Source organism: Callospermophilus lateralis, chromosome 11 (assembly GCF_048772815.1).
Source record: "Callospermophilus lateralis isolate mCalLat2 chromosome 11, mCalLat2.hap1, whole genome shotgun sequence".
NCBI classification, from domain to species: Eukaryota; Metazoa; Chordata; class Mammalia; order Rodentia; family Sciuridae; genus Callospermophilus; species Callospermophilus lateralis.
In genome coordinates, this window is record NC_135315.1 from 2,325,213 (window position 1) to 2,338,582 (window position 13,370).

Here is a 13,370-nt window from a genome sequence, read left to right on the forward strand (position 1 = left end):
GGAGCCGAGGCGGGACCTGTAGTGCACGTGATCGCGGGGCGGGGCGGAGCCGGAGCCCGTGACCCGGCAGAGCGCGCGGACCGCGGTCGCCATGCACAGCCCCGGGCCCGCCTGCTGCGCGCTGCTGCTGGTCTTGGGACTCTGCCGGGCGCGCCCCCGGAACGTGCTGCTGATCCTAGGTGAGTGCAGCCACCTGGGCACTACTATTCCCACGGCCACCTGTGGCTGCCCCACAAAGCGGCTACTTGCCCTCTCCACAGCAGTGCTCGGTGCTGACCCCAGCGTGCCCGGCTGTACAGAGTCACTGCCGTTCCCAGCCCATCGCTCCTCACTGCTGCCCACAAACTCTTTGTGGTTGTCTCAGTGGAGAATGGAATGGGGTCTGGACTTCTGTCCCTATTCCCGTCTGGCCTTGCAAATCCCCTAGCAGTATCCAGAGCAGCCAAGGCTGCCCTATATGGTGCCAGCAGAACCAGCTGGGCAACTGTGCAGGACTCAGGGGTCAACAGAGCCCAGAGGGCGACTGGAGACCTCTCAGGTGCCCCTCCTCACCGGGTGAGCTTAACCTTCCCCTTTCAGGCTCCAAAGCTGTGGCTCAGCTTTCCAGGCCCCCACAACCACACAGTCCCTCTCAGAAACCCCAAGTTCCTGCAGGCCCTGCTGCTCATGAGACTTCCTGTTTGGGTGACCAGGACTGGCATGTGACACCTCAAACCCTTTTGAGGTCTGGCTTCCTGCCAGGCCCACTCTCTGATTAACTCTGTGGTCTGGGGCAGGCCTTCAGCTAATTGTAAGGTAAACAGCTCTCTTGTCAGCCCCCCTCCCAGGGGCAGGGGAGAAGAGTCTGCCCAGGGATCCATCCTGTCCAGACTGGGATTAGTGCTGGAGCCTTCCAGAGCCCAGACAATGGGGCCCCCAGGGTTGGGCCTGCCTGAGGTTGGGCTACAGTAACAAGGGGCCCCAGACCAGCTGTCTTACAATCAGACAGTTATTTCTCATGATTCTAAGGCCCCTGTGCCAGCAGGGTCAGGTTCTGGGGAGGGCTCTCCTCCTGGCTTGCAGATGGCCACCTTCTTGCTGTTTTCTCACATGGCAGGGGAAGGCCTCAGTCCTTAGATTTGGCCCCACCCTTAGGACCTCATTTAACCCTTATTAAAGACCCTGTCAACAGCAGTCACATTGGGGAGTTTGTCAGTCAATTGCTGGGCCATAGCCAAGGGTAAGACTTCTGAGTGGGCTTGGACCAGGGCCGTATTTCCTCCTCGGCTGTGGCAGGATGCATACCCAACGGCAGGACCTCAGCAACCTGATCCACCCTCCCGGCTGCTTGGCTGCCATCACTCATGCCTAGTACGTCCAGCAGGATGGAGGATGGTGGCCCAGCTGGACCTTGGCCATTCACCTCTGTTCAAGGAGTGGGCAGCCTCTGAGGCAGGTGTAGAGGGGGTTGCCCTGGGGCTCCCAGAGCAGAGGGAAGAAGCTTGGTGTGGCTGTAGGAGCTGGGAGGCCTGTCCCCACTCCCCACTGCCCCTCTGTGTGGACATGGGCTCTGCACCTCACCTCTGGGCTTCAGTTGCTTCGTGGTCTCTAGGCTTTGGGGAAGGGGGCTGTGTATCAGTGAGAGGCGGGGATGGAAGCACAGAGGAAGATTCTCAGAGGTGCCCTGGGCCAGCTCTCCTGGCCACTGCCTTGTACAGCTATAGAGCTTGGGATGCCAACAAGCTTGGGTTGTGTCCAGCAACCCCCTGTGACGTGCCGGGTTGCACTGTGCTGGACTATCACGCACCCATGACGTCAAGATGTGGGGTTGTCCTGCCTCACATGTAGCACGTCGGCCCCTTCATAACATACCCACTGGGTGCCATGCTTGCTGGATACCAGCCCGCCTGGGTCTTATCCCTGCCTGCTAACACCCCCCCCTCTGGGCATCCTGCCTGCTAGGTATGCCACCTGGCTGTCATGCCTGCCTGGGTACACGTGTGTGGGGTGTCATGCCTGCCCAGTTTCACGTGTGAAGTGTCACGCCTGCCTGGGTGTCACATGCCCTTGATATTATGCCTTCTTTGTACCAACCACTCAGATGTCCTGCCCGCTGGGTGTCTTGTCCTCCCTGGCATCTGTGCCCCAAGCCTCCGCAGCAGGACCCATCTCCCCGCTCCCTCACACTGTCCCTCTGACCCAGCCCCATGTCCTGTCTCCTGCCTCCCCCAGCGGACGATGGAGGTTTTGAGAGTGGAGTGTACAACAACAGTGCCATCGCCACCCCTCACCTGGACGCCCTGGCCCGCCGCAGCCTCGTCTTCCGCAACGCCTTCACCTCCGTCAGCAGCTGCTCGCCCAGCCGTGCCAGCCTCCTCACAGGCCTGCCCCAGGTGAGGGCCGCTAGGGACCCAGGGCCCAGCCTCGGGACCCCCGCCTCCCTAGGGTGCTGCCACTTCCCTCCCATCCCCAAGGCAGGCACAGTGGCCAGTGTCAAGGGCAGACCGCGGCTCTGACTCCCCACCCACCAGCAGTGCAGGCTCCATGGCTCCTCCCTCTCTCTGCCTCAGTCTCCTCACCCGTAAAGTGGAGGCCCAGCAAGACCTGGCTCACAGGACCCGAGGGGTTGGCCGAACACGGCTCTGTGGGCAGAGTACACAGCACCCTGCACACTCAGCCCAGCTGCTGCCCTGCAGTGTGGGGCACCCCCCGTGGCAGGACCTGCGCCGTTAAGGCGCTTGCTCTTTTACTGTTTTAAGAAGGACGTGACTTTGACATCCTAACATTTATTTACTAGTTTGCAGTACTAGGAATGGCACCCAGGGCCTCACGCATGCTGGGCAAGTGTTCTGCCACTGGGCCGCACCCCAGCCTTCTTCCAGTTTTATTTTGAGGCAGGGTCTTGCTCAGCTGCCCAGGCTGGCCTTGAACTTGCAGTGCCCTGCCTCAGCCTCCTGCGTAGCTGGAAGGTCACGCAGGCCACGCGCCCGGCCGCGTGTCCCATGTATCCCGTGGCACTAGTGCGTGCCTTCACTTCGCTCAGCCCTATCTGTTCATCTTCAGAACTTGCTCCTTTTCCCAAACGGAGACCCTGTCCCTGTTGAACACTGACCCCCAGGGCTCCTCCCCAGCCCAGCACCCCCCTTCTGCTTTCTGTCTGAATTCAACAACTAGGGACTCCCGTGGGTGGGACCATACAGCATTTGTCCTTCTGTGACCAGCTTGTTTCACCTAGCATGTCCCTGAGGTTTGTCCCCATTATAGCATGGGTCAGAATTTTCCTCTTTTTTGGGCTGAATAACATTCCCTGGTACAAGTGGTCCCTTGGTGCCGGTCGGCTCTGTGGGTGCACGCGGTGGCTCCCACCTCTGGCTGTTTTGAGGAGAGCTGTGTGATCGTGGGCGTCTGGGCTCTTGTCCTGGGTGTGCGTCTTGTGATAGTCCCTTGCTGTAAGCAAGTGTGCGCGCTCCACGCCTACCCCGGGGAGGCCATGTTGAGCAGAAGGTGGTCATGGTCACCATGTGTCTCCTGAGGGGCCCCTGGCTTCTGGGCGGTGGGGTGGGGAGGCAGGGCTCTTCCTTTCTTCCTCACTGTCCCTCTTCCTAGACCAGCTGAAGCTGGTTTCTTTGACAGCATAAACCGCCTAGGTGATCAAGGCAATAGCAACAAGTGTTCCCTCATAATCTGCAAGGTGTGATCGTAGCGGAAAGGTGGAAGGTGCAGGGGCTCACAAAGAGGGAAGCGAAAGCCACCTGTCCCGGGCACCTCCAGGTTCTCTTCCTCTTGCCCTGGCCCTGCTGCCATGGAGGGGCCTGTTGGCAAGAAGCAGGACGGGGAGGAAGTCTCCCTGGGTGCTGGCCATCTGAGAGGGGCGTGGGTGAGCCGCGAGAGCAGGAGCTGGGGCCCAGCCTTACGGGGTCCTTCCCGCAGCACCAGAATGGCATGTACGGGCTGCACCAGGACGTGCACCACTTCAACTCCTTTGACAAGGTGCGGAGCCTGCCGCTGCTGCTCAGCCAGGCCGGCGTGCGCACAGGTGAGGCGCCATCCCCCTCTGTCCTGTAGAGAGAAGTCACAGCCTGGGAAGTCCACCCCTGAGCTACCCTTAGTTCTGCCCTGGGCCCTTGTCCCAAGGACCTGGGCTGTAGCCTCCTGGCTGGGCTGGGGCTGCACAAGAACCAACCAAGGGTCTGGGCTGCCTGCCTGCTGCTGTAGCACACTGGGCTAAGGGTGTGAGGGGGACAGAGAGGACCCTGGACCAGCCTCTGCCCACCCCCAGGCATCATCGGGAAGAAGCACGTGGGGCCGGAGACCGTGTACCCGTTTGACTTTGCGCACACAGAGGAGAACGACTCCGTGCTCCAGGTGGGGCGGAACATCACCAGGATTAAGCTGCTGGTCCGGAAGTTCCTGCAGACTCAGGATGACAGGTCCGGGGAGGCCCCCTGCATTGCTCTCCCTGGTTAACCCGGACATCCCAGAGTCTCCAGCGGGGATTCCTGGAGCCCCCAGCTGCTGGGGTGGTTTGGGAGAGAAGGTCCCGGACACTCAGGGCAGAGGAAGAAGGAACGTGGGGAAATCGAGGCAGTGAGGGTGATGGAGGAGAAGGCGAGGCCGAGAGGCATCCTGGCTAAATATTGTACAGGGCCCTCAGGGTGGTGGCCAGCTGGGTGGTGGCCCCAGCTGGCCGACCTTGACCTGGACACCGAGCCCCCCCCCCCACATTCAGGCCTTTCTTCCTGTACGTTGCCTTCCATGACCCCCACCGCTGTGGGCACTCGCAGCCCCAGTATGGAGCCTTCTGTGAGAAGTTTGGCAACGGGGACAGCGGCATGGGGCGCATCCCAGACTGGACACCCCAGGTCTACGACCCTCAGGATGTGCTGGTAGGAGGGGTCCCTGCCGAGACCACCTGAACCCAGGACCCTACCCTGCTCGCGCCCCTGGCCCCAGATGATGAGATACTAGCCCAGAGGAGGATACCTCTGCCTAAGTGGGGTTCAGACCCCCTCCATGGGGCCACAGGGCACCCTGGAGACGGGAGGTGACCCTCCAGAGCAAAGCTGTTCCACTGATCCATCCGCGGGAGGAAGATGGCGGCTGGCACCTGTGTCTCCTGCCCCAGTTCAGTGGTGGGTCCCCCAGTCTGAGCCTGACTTCCCACCCTCCTACCTCCCCAGGTGCCTTACTTTGTCCCCGACACCCCAGCAGCCCGAGCTGACCTGGCTGCTCAGTACACCACCATCGGCCGGATGGACCAAGGTGGGTTCTAGGAGTGCAGGCTTCGAACCCTGCCCTGGGTTGGGTGCCCCTCAGCTGGGTTAGGTGGCAGAGGAGGGTCCTACCCACAACAGAGTGTGAGCAAGGGTCGGTGTGGAGGCCCTGTGCCAGGCTGGGCAGGCGCAGGTGGCCCTGTCTCCAGGGGCACCTCAGCCTTCTCCGAGGTCACCTGCTACAGAATTCTCCCTGGCCAGGCCCTCAGGTGCCCCTAGGCTAAGTGAAGACTCCAAACACTCTCTCAGCAATGGGGTCCGAGTCAGGTTTGGGGTGGAGCTGCCTGGGTTGTGCTGAGGCGGGACCCGGGAGGAGTGCTGGTTTTCTGTGGCTGCGATGACCAAGTACCACAAACGGGGGTGCTTAAAGCAGCAGAATTCTGTGCTCTTCCTGGAGGCCAGAAGTCCAAGGTAAAGGTCTGACTGGCCGCACCCCCTCCAAAGGCTCAGGGGGTGTCCAGCCTGTCCAGCTTCTGGGGCGGGGAGCGCTTGGGGTCCCTCAGCTGTGGGAGCGCTGCTGAGCTTCAGCCTCCACCTCGTGTCCCTTTGCTGGGTCTTGTCTGTGACTCCTGTTCTTACAAGCACCCTTGTCATTGGGTTAGGGCCCACCTGGGGACTTCAGGATGGTCTTGTCCCAGAATCCTTAACTTACAACTGCAAAGTCCTTTTCCAAATAAGGTCATCTTCTCAGGTTGGGGGGGGACATATCTTTAGGGGGTACACCTTCAACCTGCTGTAGAAGGTGGGGGCTTTTATCGTGTCTCTGCTGGTGCCTTTAGGGGTCCCGGTGACGGTGGGTGAAGGGGAAGTCTGTCTTCAGGCTGTCCCTCTTGACTCACTGGATAGATATGAAATTCCAGAAAATACAGAAACCAGTGAGGGGCAGGAGCAGCCGCCTGGGCATGCTGGTGGTGACAAGGGATGACCAGGTCCCTGGAGGCCCCTGAGCAAGAGGCCTGGGTTGGCAGGAAGGATCACAGGGGGCTCTGGGGAGGTAGCATGCTGCAGCCCAGGGCTTAATCCCCAGGGTGTGGGTGGGGGGCACCAGGGGTGTTGTAAGTCCAGAAAGTGACAGAGCCCAGTGGCCAGGCAACGAGGTGCAGGGTGAGCCCAAGTCCCTCTTCACGCCTGCAGCTGAGCCTGTGCCCCTGCACCCCAACAGGGATCGGGCTTGTGCTTGAGGAGCTGCGTGGAGCCGGGGTCCTGAACAACACCCTGGTCATCTTCACATCCGACAATGGGATCCCCTTCCCCAGCGGCAGGACCAACCTGTACCGGCCCGGTACCGCTGAGCCCTTGCTGGTGTCCTCTCCGGAGCACCGGCAGCGCTGGGGCCAGGTCAGCGAGGCCTTCGTGAGCCTCCTAGGTATGGCTGTGTCTGCCTCGTGCAGGGGAGGGTTGGAAGTGGACCTCTGATGGGACTGCTACGGGCCAGGCCCGGCTCTGCAGTGTGACCCAGCCATGACCCAGGCAGGGAAGGGACAGCGGCCCGTTTACATGCATGAGTACCAGAATCACCTGGCACGCAAGTTAATGTCCAAATCACACCCCAGAGTGCCTGACAGGTTCCCAGGGGTGCCAGCACCGTGGGGCCTGGGGCCCCACTTTGAGAAGCACTTACCCCTGGTGCCCCAAGGCGGCCCTGGGTTGTCGAGTCCGGCAGAAGCACAGGTGCAGGAGACTGAGAGGCTGAGGAGAGCCTGGCCCCGGCAGGAACTGGCCGTGCTCTGCCCTCTGCTCACGGGAGCTGTGCCCCTGGGTTCCCTCCAGCTCAGGCCCATGTCTCCCTTAGCCCCAAACCCTGAGCCAGGGACACTGTGACGGCACGCTGCGTGAAGGGGCCCGCTGCCTGGGGTGTGCACTTCCTGGGGTTTTAGAAGGACTCCAGCTATCACCAGGCTGGGCCTCTGGTTATACTAGTAGAGGCCAAGGGATGACCGGACCCTGAGGGTGTCCTCCCAAAGCAGCACCCCTGCTGGTGGTTGCTTCAAGGCTTTAGACGCAGCTCTTGCCCAGGCTCTGTGCCCTCAGGGACCCTCCTGAAGCGCCCTCTCCTTTGCTTCTAGATCTCACCCCCACCATCTTGGACTGGTTCTCCCTCTCCTATCCCAGCTATACCATCTTTGGCTCCAAAACCATCCAGCTCACGGGCCGGTCCCTCCTGCCAGCACTGGAGGCAGAGCCCCTTTGGGCCACCGTCTTTGGCAGCCAGAGCCACCACGAGGTCACCATGTCCTACCCCATGCGCTCTGTGTCCCACCAGAACTTCCGCCTGGTGCACAACCTGGGCTTCAAGATGCCCTTCCCCGTGGACCAGGACCTCTACGTCTCGCCCACCTTTCAGGACCTCCTGAACCGCACTGTGGCCGGCCAGCCCACGGGCTGGTACAAGGACCTGCACCACTACTACTACCGGGACCGCTGGGAGCTCTACGATGAGCACCGCGACCCCCGCGAGACCCAGAACCTGGCTGCCGACCCACGCTTCGCCCAGGTCCTGGAGGCGCTGAAGACCCGCCTGGCCAAGTGGCAGTGGGAGACCCACGACCCCTGGGTGTGTGCCCCCGAGGGCGTGCTGGAGGAGAAGCTGTCTCCACAGTGCCGGCCACTCCACAACAAGCTGTGACGCCCCGGGGCGCACCCAGCCAGCACCGCCGCTCCTCTGGGACGTGGGGCGTCACACGGCCTCTCCTCTCCTGAAGGGGAGACCCCACATGCCCTATCTCCCCCCTTGTGGGGGATGCCGCCATAGCAGGGGACACTGTTGTCCTCGAGTCTGAGCCGTGCCCTGGCACAAGAACTGTCGGGGGTAGCCTGGGACAGGGTGGGACCCCCAGCCCATGCTTTCAGGGTGCGTTTGGGGATCCCAAGACAAAAGGGCAGGGACCTTGATCAGTGTTAGGCACCAGGGACATTTCTGACCCCTCCACTGGAGGCAGCCGGACATGGCCTCTGGCTTTGACCAGCCCTGGTTGGCTCCACTGCCTTCCTTTGCCCACAGCCCCAGCCCCCCCAGGAGGTTCTCACTGGTCCTCACTGGTGGCAGGTTTAGTCCTGGGACCTTGCTGGGCAGAGCTGGTCCTTCCTTGTGAGCTGCTGGGGATGAGGTCTGAAAGGGCACCTGCCACAGTCCGGCTGCAGCAGAATAACCGGGGGGCGACGGATGACTTGTGTACGTTGATGCAGCAGGAATGGAAGCCGTTTATTGTGGGACAACAGAGGTATTTATACATTTTGCACAGCTTATCTTAATTAGCATAAACTAGATACAGCAGTTAACCAATCAGGAATCTCCACACTTAATGGCTCGCTTTTGTTACTTCACAAACCACTCCCTCTGGCATTTTGCCAGGCGCCATCCAGACTTGTTTACAGACTTTAACAGGCACCCCCTGGCTTGGGTGGCTTCTTGTGTGACACCAGGGTCTGGCTCCATCCCTGCCTGCCTCTGCCTGCCCAGAAACTCAGCCTTGAAAAACTGGACAGTGGGTCCTCTCCCTCTAGGGGGGTCCCCTGCACTCCACTCCATATGGGCCTGGGGTGGGAGGAAACCACAGCCAGAGCCCTGTAAAAGCCTTTCATTTCATAAAACACATGGAATCCACTTTCTGAACTCATCTATGATAGTGGCAACCTGAATTCTAGGACAATGTCCGGTCCAGGGACACTTTTTGAAAATGACATTCAGTCTACAACAGCCCCAGGAAGTGAGTCAGGTCCAGGCAGGGGCCCTTGCCTAGTAGTCCAGGGCCGAGCATGGAGGCCACCAGGCACAGACCCCCTGAGAATACTGTTTAGGAACCTTATTCACAGGTGAGCATGCAGGTGTCTGTGACCCAGAGGGACTGACACAGCTCCCAGCCATCGGGAGCTGGAAAAGTCAGCCAGGGCCACGTTGCACGGGGTCTGTGCCTCTGCCCTGGGCAGGGGTGGCAGTAACCTTGGGGACACTGAGGCTCCCAGCTGGCTGCTCCAGGGGCTTTGGGAGGTTCCCTTTGACATCTTGACATGTGAAAGGAAGGGCAGTCGGTGATCAGATTGGGAGTTTATCCACTTGTCCCAAGAGGCTGGGGCCCCTGGCTCTGGAGAGCCCACGCACACACTACAGAAATGTTCCCAGGGCCTCTGGTTCAGCCCATGCCACGTCCTGGTGAAGGGCGGAGGGGTCACAGTGGGTATGGGTGACCACTCTGTGCCGCACACGTGGTGAGGGTGCAAAGTGAGACCCCAGCCAGAGGGGGAGCTGGGCCTGCATGCTGAGCTGTCCCAGCTGTGCCCCAGGCTCTGGCAAAGGACAGGATGGCAGTGACATGGGGTCCTCACAGCCCAGGGAGGGATGCCTCAGCGTCAGTAGGGGCTCTCCTCCGTCCACACCACCTTCTTCTGCTCATCTGCAATGGCCAGGCGGACACAGCCCAGCAGGACGTCCACGTCACTCCAGGCATCAGGGGCCAGGCTGCTGTACAGGCAGGGCACTTTGTCCAGGTCGGCCTCCTCCTGCCTGGCCGCCTCCAGGAGCTGCTCCTCTGAGGTGCCCAGCCGCTGCAGGCCTTTCCTGGGTGGCAGACACCGTGGGGCTTCAGGGCAGAGCAGGGTCACCTGGCTTCCCAGGACAGAGCCAGAGGCACAGCACCTGCCCAGACACCCCTGGATGCAGACGGTGGCCCACCTTGAGGGGACCTCATAAAGAAGCTAGGACTGAGCTGGACTGAGCCGGGCACAGTGGCACACGTCCGTTTTCCCAGTGCCTTGGGAGGCTGAGGCGGGAGGATCGCCAGTTCAAGGCCAGCCTCAGCGACTCGGAGGCCCTAAACAACTTAGATTCTGTCTCTAAATGAAATATTAAAAGATCTGGGGCTTTTAATATTTGTGTGGCTCAGCGGTGAAGGGCCCCTGAGTTCAATCCCTGGTACCCCCACCAAAAAAAGCTAGGACTAGGCCCCAAAGTGATTTCCACCAGTGGGGGCAGTCGAACTAGGCCAGGTGTCAGGTTCTCACCTGGAGAGGGCAGGTAGACCTTCGTCCTGAAGTTGGGGGGTATGGTGTTTCCAGGGCCAGAGCAGTGTGAGCTCTGGGAGTCCCTCAGAGGGCCCTGAAGCTGGACACCTGTGCGTTCTGAAGCTCGGTGCCCGTCCAACCCCACTGTCAGCCCCCAGTGGGCACCTACTTGAGTTTCTTTGCATTCTTCTCATTGATGGAGACATGGACGATGATGGGGAAGATGTCCATCTGATGCAGGCTACGGACGCTGTCCAGCCGGACATCAAGGAGGGCGTGAGTGTTCTTAGCGGGAGAGAGAAGGAGGAAATGAGTCAATGGGTCTCGGGCCTTGGAGGAGCTATGAGGTGCAGAGCCTCGTACTCATAGCTCCTCCCAGGGGATCATCTTCCTCGCTTGAGCCTCAAGCACCGGAGCATTGTTGGTGTCTCCATTGTATTCATGCATTTGCTAAATGTCTCCTGAGTCAAGAGAGCTGAGGATCAAGGAGTCAGCTTGCCAAGGCCCTATGGATCTGGGTCCCTCCTACAGAGCATCCAGCTGGGGTGTCCAGGGCCCCAGAAGTTGTCCCCAAATCCTCCCAGCCCAGGTGGGAGCTGCGGTCCCTGGAGCAGCCCCAGGCCCACCCCTACCTCTTCCATGAGGGACTCTACAGCTTGGCGTGTCACCCAGCAATGGCCATGAGATTCCTGTCCCTCCTGGATGATGTCCCCTCTCTGGCTCCAGGTGTCATATTCCTCCTGGCTCAAGTACTCTAGAGATGACATCGGGCAGGGCCGTCACACCTGGCTGCACAGGGATCCTCAGGGGACCCACGTGAATACCCATCCCCACGGGTCCCACTAGCCAGCCCGAGAAGCTCTAGGGTGGTCACTTCCCACCAGGAGGAGTCTGTGCTGGACACTCCCACCCTGAGAGACCTGGACACTGCAGGGGCACCACCAGGGTAGGGACGTGGATGGGAGAAGAGAAAGATGATGGGTGGATGGGATGGGCGAGCGGATGGATGTCCAACTTCTTACGGCTGGACGTTCCCTCAGCTCCTTAGATCACTGTTGTTCATCCAGGGGCACTTTACCCTCAGGGGACATTTTCAGCGGCTATAGCTAGAACAGGGCTCTGCTGTGACATCCAGTAGGATGAGGCTGGGGTGCTGCCCAACACCCTCTAACGTCCTCACAGTGGACATGACCTGGCCACGATAGTCCTGGTGTGCAGCTGAGACCCCGCTGGGAGCAAACCTGGAGCCCTCCGGGCCCTGCTCCTGAGTGGCTGTCCTTGTCTGCCAGGCCCCAGCTCAGAACTGCACCCCCCCCTCCTGACCACCCCACCACCTCGGCACCCCTGATCTGGGGCTGCCAGGTGCCCTTCCTTCCTGCTGAAGCTTTGCCAGCACCTCCACTGGCCCAGCGGCCCCGAAGACCCTCTCTGGGCTCTGCTCTAGCCACCTCCCATTCTGTTTTCGAGACGGGCATCAAAGGTCAAGCCCCCCAGGTCTTTTCACTGACTCTCCGGGCCTCACCCGTGCTGCGTGCAGTGGCTCAGGCCTTGTGCCTTTCCACATCTGCCCACTGCCTGGGGATTGGCGGCTCCCCCCTAGAGCTGCCCCTCCTGGCTGGCCTCTGGCCCCTCCCACACAATCCACCACTACCCTTTGGGCCACCTACTGGGGCTCTGCCCCTCCCACGGGCCTGCCCCATGTGTGCCCAGGCAGCTGGTTCTGAAGGAGTGGTGGGACTCGGCATCTCCAGCTGTCCCTTGGAGCCTGGCCACGGTCAGTGCTCATGAAGGAACCTCCTAGACCGCGCCTGCTTCCTTTCCTCTTGGAAAGCCAGAGGTGGCAGACTCCTGGGTGTAACCCAGCACCTGCCAACAGCCTCTCTGCTGCCCCGGGATTGGCGGCTCCCCTGTGAAACCGCCTTGAGTGGCTCGGGGACAGGTGGCCCTCCAGCTGTGCTGCCCCAGTGGGTAGAAGCCTGCTTGCCAACAGTGACTGTCGGGGTGGAACAGTGCCCCCCATTCATGTCCCCACAGAACCTCAGATGGAACCTTAACTTGGAAATAGGGTCTTCAGAGCAGGCCAGGTGAGGTCTTGCTGGATTGGGGGGTCCTAAATCTGGTAACTAGTGTCCTTACACTAGTTGCAGGCCATCTGGAGACCCAGGGACACAGTGAGGTGGGAGCCGTGCAGACACGGGCCAGGGAATGCCAGAGGTCCCCAGAGCTGGAGGACGGAAGGGAGGAGCTGACCTGGAGCCCTGAGAGGCCATGGCCCGCGGAGGAAACCTACACCGTGACCTCCACCTGCGGCCTCAGGAGCAGACAGAGCCTTTCTGGCAGGGCCAGGTGAGAGCGCACCTGCTGGGCACTTCCTAAACCCCTGGAGGAGGCAGAGCTTCCTGCTCAGGAGCTTCCCGACCACCCTGGGCAGCAGGAGCACGGGCCGGGGCCGGGCGGGCCTGTGGGGGTGCACCAGGCTGTACGGCGCCAGGGTAAAGCAGCTCTCGGCCCAGAAGCACGTGCTGGAGCAGTCTGTGGAGGAGAAGGCTGGTGAGCAGGGGCGCCAGGCCACGGCCGCCCCCTGGAGCCCCGCTGCTGCCCCAGCACCTACAATAACAGGGACTCAGTCCTGCACCACTGATCACACCTTCCACCCCACCCCCGGCCTCCCAGCATTTCCCTGACTCAGTAGTAAACAGCGGGGGCTCTCCAGGCTCAGCAACTGGGCTGATGACCCTGACATCCTGTTTGACCCCCAGAGGTCACAGAGGAAGCAGATTTTCTCCTTCCAGAGGAGGAGCTGGGAGAGCCCAGCCCCTTCCCCAGTCCTGCCCCCAGGGCTCCAGGTCCCCAGCCTGGCCCTTCCTGGGCCCTTCCCTCTACTCCTGAGATACTTGTGCTGCTCTTGGTCCTCAACAGCCACCTTGTACTGGGCCTGAAAGAAAACTTCAGGGGGAAAATAAACCAAAATGATTCTTCTTGTTCTAACTTGGCTTCTGATGGTCTTCAATGAGCAGTCTTACCTGCCTCGGGGTCTGTGCCAGTCTGGCCTCTACCATGACCTCGTGCACACACTGATGGCCAAGTGACCATCCCAGGGTCCACTGGCTTGCATGATGT

General features: G+C 60.8%; 1 protein-coding gene across 1 annotated transcript; it reads left to right on the forward strand.

Annotated features, from left to right (window-relative positions):
• Positions 1-70: 70 nt before the first annotated feature.
• Sgsh (N-sulfoglucosamine sulfohydrolase) lies at positions 71-8,946 on the forward strand. The gene is made up of 8 exons (XM_076869896.2): positions 71-179; positions 2,212-2,372; positions 3,910-4,015; positions 4,259-4,409; positions 4,709-4,865; positions 5,160-5,241; positions 6,415-6,618; positions 7,319-8,946. The coding sequence occupies exons 1-8, from the start codon at positions 92-94 to the stop codon at positions 7,876-7,878; spliced, it is 1,509 nt and encodes a 502-aa protein (XP_076726011.2). The 5' UTR covers positions 71-91; the 3' UTR covers positions 7,879-8,946.
• Positions 8,947-13,370: the final 4,424 nt, after the last annotated feature.

Bases quoted from the DNA above. Each gene is read 5' to 3' on its own strand.
- Sgsh (XM_076869896.2), top strand. From the start codon at position 92: ATGCACAGCCCCGGGCCCGCCTGCTGCGCGCTGCTGCTGGTCTTGGGA. The intron at 2,373-3,909 runs GTGAGGGCCGCT...TCCTTCCCGCAG, and splicing joins TCCTCACAGGCCTGCCCCAG to CACCAGAATGGCATGTACGG. The intron at 5,242-6,414 runs GTGGGTTCTAGG...GCACCCCAACAG, and splicing joins CATCGGCCGGATGGACCAAG to GGATCGGGCTTGTGCTTGAG.